This window comes from Prionailurus viverrinus, chromosome A3, assembly GCF_022837055.1.
Source record: "Prionailurus viverrinus isolate Anna chromosome A3, UM_Priviv_1.0, whole genome shotgun sequence".
Taxonomy (NCBI): Eukaryota; Metazoa; Chordata; class Mammalia; order Carnivora; family Felidae; genus Prionailurus; species Prionailurus viverrinus.
In genome coordinates, this window is record NC_062563.1 from 74,317,672 (window position 1) to 74,324,985 (window position 7,314).

The 7,314-nt window shown below is 36.3% G+C and overlaps 1 protein-coding gene across 16 annotated transcripts in view; it reads right to left on the reverse strand.

The window, feature by feature from the left end:
* CLHC1 (clathrin heavy chain linker domain containing 1) overlaps window positions 1-7,314 on the reverse strand; it is a 42,796-nt gene that overhangs the window by 25,939 nt on the left and 9,543 nt on the right. For 15 of the 16 annotated variants that reach the window (XM_047851777.1, XM_047851775.1, XM_047851776.1 and 12 more), the window contains 4 exons: window positions 4,015-4,148; window positions 2,381-2,582; window positions 2,162-2,274; window positions 988-1,072 (listed from right to left, as the gene is read on the reverse strand). In XM_047851777.1, coding sequence (XP_047707733.1) covers window positions 988-1,072; window positions 2,162-2,274; window positions 2,381-2,582; window positions 4,015-4,147 — 533 coding nt within the window. In that variant the 5' untranslated portion in view covers window position 4,148. Of the gene's footprint in view, window positions 1-987; window positions 1,073-2,161; window positions 2,275-2,380; window positions 2,583-4,014; window positions 4,149-7,094; window positions 7,157-7,314 lie in introns of those variants that run through there. The other variant, XM_047851778.1, reaches the window with a different exon arrangement.

Here is a 7,314-nt window from a genome sequence, read left to right on the forward strand (position 1 = left end):
CTTTGCCCCTTCTTTGTACCACATCAATAGGACAATTAAAAATTATTTAACATATGAAACTAGGAATATTACATATGTTCCTTACATACTGGCCTCACATGCTATGAATTAACCTCTTAAAGAATAAAGTCTTAGATCTCCTTAAGCCTCTATTATGCACTATATAATAACTTAAGTACGAGGGAGAAATATACCTTTTTATTTTTTTAAATTTTCTTTTTTTTGAACGTTTATTTATTTTTGGGACAGAGAGAGACAGAGCATGAACGGGGGAGGGGCAGAGAGAGAGGGAGACACAGAATCAGAAACAGGGTCCAGGCTCTGAGCCATCAGCCCAGAGCCTGACGCAGGGCTCGAACACACGGACCGCGAGATCATGACCTGGCTGAAGTCGGACGCTTAACTGACTGCGCCACCCAGGCGCCCCGAAATATACCTTTTTAAAACATCATAGGATGGAAATGATGAGGGAAAAAAATGACTAAATTGGTTAGGATAATCTGACTCAAGAAGACATTCTCAAAAAATTTTTGTTAACATCAGACTGATTGTTAGGAAATGCAAAAAAAAATACAGTATACATAAAATTTAAATCAACACTCAAGTCACCTATATCCTCTGAAAAATTTCCTACACTACCAACCTAATATTTTTTACATAAAGAATTTTTTTAATTCTAGTTTATTTTCTAATTTGTTTAGTAGAGTAAAACTGTAAAAATACAAAATCTAGAGACTATAACTCATCAGGATGCTAAATAAGTGCTATACATTTAATAAATATTAAGTATTTACTTAATAAATAAATAAATATTACATAAACGTGATAACATTTTCACAAGGAAAACCAAAGCTTTTAAAATAATTTGTCTTTCATAGGGTGCCTGGGTGGCTCATTTAGAAGAACATACAACTCTTGATCTTGGGTCGTGAGTTCAAGCCCCATGTTGGATGTAGATATTTTTAAAATTATTTATTTAATATTTGCCTTTCAATGTAGGAAAGCAAAATTTCAGCTTCTTTTGCCTTGCCTGGATCATCTTCAAGCAGTTCCTCAATAATGCCTTGGTCACCTGTAAATATTGAAAATACCACAGAATATTTAAGATCAATCAATAGAAAATGTCAGCAACTTAATGCTATGGTTTCTAACAGCACCAACCTCTTTTTCTTTTTCTAATTAACTCATCTTTTGGGGTATTTTTCTTAAAGTTTATTTATTTTTGAGAGAGAGAAAGAGAGGGAGGGGCAGAGACAGGGGGAGAGAGAGAAAATGCCAAGCAGGCTCTGCACCATCAGCGTGGAGCCCAAGGTGGGCTCAAACTCACAAACCATGAGATTGTGATCTGAGCTGAAATCAAGTCAGACTATTTAAGTTTTTTAATGTTCATTTATTTATTTTTATTTTTTAAAATATGTATTCATTTTTTAGAGACAGAGAGACATAGTGGGGGGGAGGGGGGGAGCAGATAGAGAGGGAGACACGGAATCTGAAGCAGGCTCCAGGCTCTGAGCTGTCAGCACAGAGCCCAATTCAGGGCTGGAACTCAAGAACTGTGAGATCATGACCTGAGCCAAAGTTGGACGCTCAACCAACTGAGCCACTCAGGTGCCCTAAGTCAGACTATTAACTGACTAAGCCACCCAGGTGCCCCAACAGCACCAACCTCTTTTTTTTTTTTTTTTTAATTTTTTAATGTTTATTTATTTTTGGAGAGAGAGAGACAGAGTGTGAGCAAGGAAGGGGCAAGCAAGGAAGCAGGTTCCAGGCTCCCAGCTGTCAGCACAAAGCCTGATGCCAGGCTCAAACCCACAAACCGTGAGATCATGACCTAAGCTGAAGTCAGACACTTAACCGACTGAGCCACCCAGGTGTCCCCAGCACCAACCTCTTCTTAAAATAAGTGGCCTCCCTGTCCCTCTCTCCTTTATTATCAGGTACATTTTTAGCTTTCTCCCTTTGGCTTACCACATCCTCTGTTTACCAATTATGTGTTAGCTGTTGAAGGAAAAAGCCCATAGGGTAATAGAGAGCTAACAGAAGTAAGTACATTTTTTATTTCTTCAAACTTAGCCTAGAAAAGTCATCACCCTTTAGCTTTCTGGGGGAAAAGATGATGTTTTCCATTATTTTTGGTAATTAAAAAATACAGATAAATTACCATGTAAATCTTTAGTTTTCTGAATTTGCTCCACGAAATCTTGAAATGAGCTGCTCATATCAGATTTTACCCATGAAGTAAGTGCATTTGAAATAATCTGCAGTCTTTGATGACTACAAAGAAAAAAAATCAAAACACTGAACCTAAAATCAAATACAATATTAGAATAAACATAAATAAAAGCTTCAAACTTAAAAAATATACAAGCAATCTTCATACCGAAACTGTAATTCTTTGTTTAAATTTTCAGCTAAATCTCTCCGTTTTAATGTCACCATCATTTCCTCATCTAAATCTGCCTTCCTCTGAACTGGTACATATTTTTTCAACATAACCTGTTTAATTTCGGCATATTTATCTTCAAGATGTTTCAGGTACTTAGTGAGAGCATCTAAACTGACGGATTCTTGGAGAGTCATGCCTAGGGAAAAGGGAACAAATCAAACAAGCCAAACCATGCGGGGTAACTAGTGCTCAAACAGCAAGTTTTACCAAAATAAATCAGTTTACTATGTTATGAAATAATTAAAAAATGATAGCATGAACTTATAACTTACAGAACATAAACAGAATTAGCATACAATTTTAAATGTGTAGCAGTTTTAAACATATCATCAATGAAGACTGATTGTCCAAACCTGAGTATCTTAAAAAGTTTTAATGACCTCATTGACACACCTTGCAAGCCTCTTAAATATCAATGCGACTCAATACCACTAAGAGTTTCTGCCTAACAAGTCAGGATTTTTGTCCGAAGATTTCTCTCTAGCCAAATCTTTCATTCATCTACTATAGTAAGCCCCAGGGTAATGTTTATTCTTTCCAATGCAAAGCTTATAACATTTGCTAAACCTTCACTCCTCTCTTCCTCATTGCCCCCTGTATTCGTTATTCTTAACAACCCACTCACACATACTTAAAATGATTCCCTTATTCAGGCCAATTGTTACCTTATTATTATTATTATTTTTTTAATGTTTATTTTTGAGGGGGTGGGGAGAGGGAGAGGGAGAGAGAGAATCCCAAGAAGGTTCTGAGCTGTCAGTGCAGAGCCTAACTTGGGGGTCGAACTCATGAACTGTGAGATTCCAACCCTAGCTTAAATCAAGAGTCGGATGCTTAACTGACTGAGCTACCCAGGCGCCCCCAATTGTTGCCTTTAAAAGGCATACCTCAAAATTCTCTCCCAGAAACTCCCCTGGATTAATGCTACTCAATTTTTAATCATTCCCTTACCCTGAATCCTCTCAGCATTTAATCAATTTGACTTATTCTCTCCTTATTCATATGTACCTTATTTGTAATTTGATAATCATAATTTTATATTTGAAGTGAATCTAGTCCCTGCTTCCACCAAACACAGGATGATCAACCAAACTCAGGTGAAATGCTGTGTTATGGAGCAGCTCATTGTCTTCAAGACATAGCTTCTTCTACTGAAACCAGAGTGACTTCCTAAAATTTCCACCAATGGACTCTGCCTCTGGATAAACACTGGTTGAAACCCTTAAAAGTTTTTAATACAGTTATCTATTCTCAAAGTCGTCCTTTTCTTCAGGATGAATATTTGCAATTCTTCTATCCATTCATCATAAAAACTTGTCAACTCCTGATGAATTCCAGGATATACTCCAAAGTTTCTTAAAATGTGACTTAGCTGAAGATGAAGAACCAGTGAATACTGACATCAATGTCAATCAACCTGGAGTCCTGTCGAAAGGTGTTTGTAAAGTCTGGCTGAAGTCCTGGTACACTTCAAGATATACACACTGCAGCACATATATACTAATTTGTGTAATAGGTAATAACTGAAAACAGTTGGAATTTTAAATATTTTAAACAAAATACAGTACCTGGAATAGGTTTTGAAGGATCTTTGGAGAAAGTATGATATTTTGCTTCTTTTGCGTCATACTCTGCCCTAAGTTGCTTCATTTGGTCTATTTGCAATTGAATTTGTGAGGAATTATTTTCAATAACCCTCATTCTGAAAAACAGAAAGGCTTTCTTATATTTCTCTCAATGAATTTAGTTACTTAATCATAAGATTTAAAGTAAAACAGGTTAAATCATTATTTTGGCTAATTATAATTTTGAACCATTATGGACTTAGGTGGAGGTTTATAAAACCATGCCCATAAATGGGGCGCCTGGGTGACTCAGTTGGTTAAGTTTCTGACTTTGGCTCAGGTCATAATCTCACGGCTCATGAGTCTGAGCCCCACGTCAGGCTCTGGGCTGACAGCTCAGAGCCTGGAGACTGCTTTGGTTTTTGTGTCTCCCTCTCTCTCTGCCCCTTCCCTGCTCATGCTCTCTCTCTCTCTCTCAAAAAATAAACAAACATTTAAAAAATTAAAAAAAAAAAAAAAACAATGCCCATAAAAAGTTAATTAACCTCACTAGTGAGGAACAGTTTTCTTTCAGAGCATCAATAAAATCTTACCCTGATTCACAACCTCACTGGAAATTTGTATGTGTAAAACATAATAATCTGGCCACAAAGTACTATGTCTACTTCCAATAGTTGAAAATTACCTTTGCAATTAAAATTATTTTTATAATTGTATTAGTTTCCTGTGGCTGCTATAACAAATTGCCAAAAAACTTATTGGTAGCCTAAAACAACAGAAATTTATTCTCTCACAGTTCCAGAGATCAGAAATCCAAAATCAGCAACACTGGGCCAAAATCAAAGGGCTACACTTCCTCTAGAAGCTCTAGGGAAGAATCTGTTCCTTGCCTCTTCCAACTTCTGGGGGCTGCTGGCCTTCCATGGCTACATCACTTCAATCTCTGCCTTAGTGGTCACACTGCCTTCTCCCCTTCTGCCTGTCAACACTCCTTCTGCCTCTCTTTTATAAGAACACTTGTGATTGTATTTAGGGTCCACCTGGATAATCCAGGATAATCTCCCTATCTCAAGATCCTTAATGTAATAACATCTGTAAAGGCCCTTTTTCCAAATAAAGCAAATTTCCAGGTTCTCAGGATTAGGACCTGGTATCTTTAAGGCAATTATTCAGCCTCCTATAGTAATTTTGATCCTAGAGCAGGAGGAACGATATTTACTTCTTTGAGATAAAACTGTCTTATTCCAGAAATGGGGATCTTAAAGACCAAGAGGTAGATATAAATTTCTTTTAAGCATTATTTGAAGTTCACTGCCTATCTTATCACTGATATGTTGGCCCAGGGAAGAAGTAACAGATTAAAATAAGTTAGATACATAAATGTCAGAGTTTTTGGCAAATTAAAAACACATTTGTCAGTACAAAACTGCTGCCTACATCTGATTACTATACAGAATTCCTGGTGACTACAGATGGCTGAGTAAGAGCCTGCAGCATTTATGAAAGAGGGACTGTAGAAATAAAACATCCTTTGGCTTTCATCCAACAACGTTAAGCTTGTGGAAGAAGAGCATATTAAAAGTAAACAGACTTCCAAAAGAATTGAAAGCAGGGACTCAGATACTTGTACATAAATGTTCAGAGGCATTGTTCACAATAGACAGAGGTAGAAACAACCCAAGTATCCATCAAAAAATAAACAAAATATGGTATATTCATACAATGGAATATTATTCAGCCATAAAAAGGAATGAAATTCTAATATATGTTATAACACTAATGCAAAGGTATCTAATTGTTGCTCCTTTCTATAACTACTTTTAGGATCTTTTTATCTTTGACAGTTTCACTGTGATAAATCTAGTTGAGAATCTCTTATTATTTATAATGCTTGGGATTTTGGAGGCTTCTTGAATCTGTGAATTGCTATCTCCCATCAGGTCTTGAAAATTTTCAGCCATTATCTCTTCAAACATTGTCCCATTATTATTATTTTTTTTTTTTTTACTTTAATCCATTATAGTTAACATAGTGTTATTTGGTCACAGATGTACAATATAGTGATTCAACAATTCCATACATCACTCAGTGCTCATCACAAGTATTCTCTTCTGAATTCTTTTTTTTTAAATTTTTTTAAATGTTTATCTTTATTTTTGAGGCATTAAGAGACACAGCATGAGTGGGGGAGAGGCAGAGAGAGAGAGAGAGACAGAATCGGAAAGAGGCTCCAGGCTCTGAGGTCTCAGCACAGAGCCTGACGTAGGGCTTGAACTCACAGACTGAGAGATTGTGACCTGAGCCCAAGACGGATGTTCAACTGACTGAGCCACCCAGGTGCCCCTCTTCTGAATTCTGATTAGCCAGGACTTTCTCACTCCATCCTCCATGGATGGATCCTCCTTTTTTTATAATAGCTATATTGAATATCATTCATATACCTTAAATCCACCCTTGTATACAACTCAGTGAATTTTAGTATATTCAGAGTTCTAACACTATGACTTCTGGATCCAGAATATTTCATCACCCTAAAAATAAGACCCACATTCATTAGCATTCTGCTGAACAGAACGCAACTTTCTATGCAGTCTCCAAGGGTTGAGCAGTTTACTTCTGGTTCACTCTACAAGGGTATAGCCCTTTAATGTCCCAGCTTTATATGATGAGGATTTCTCAGTAGACTGGACCCTTGGATAGATCCTAGGCTTTGTCTTTTGTCCCCCTGAAGCTTATAGTCACTAGTTTTAACAAGGGCTCTCAGGGCCAAAGAAGCATTACTGCTCCTCTTACCTTTTATTATAATTTCGCGCTGATAATCTCTTACTCATTTGCCAGCTTCCTGTTTACTTTTAAAAAGATTTTTAAAAAATATTTTAGGTAGCATTTTTCCCAAATAAAAAGATCTATCTCAACATCTAGCCAACTTTATTACCAGAAATGGAGGTCAAATTTTGCATAGTTTTCCAAGATGATTTGATATAATCTATAAAAATCATGTACCCATTATTTACCAAATGGAACACTTGAAAATATAACACTACTCAACAAGAAAGCATCTTATCCCTTCCCAAATTACGTACTGTTGTGCTTCAGAGGATTAAGTGCTCTAATTCCGACAGTAATCGTGAAATTGTACTATCAAATCTTCGACATAAGAAATTACCTGGAGCAATTACCCGCATCCTTCATTTTACAATACTACAATGTGCCTCCAATTATCCTAAGAGATATTAAAAAATTCTCCAATAAAATTATTATCTTTCACTTGAAAGAAGTAAAAAATTTAGTTATTTCAAGTTG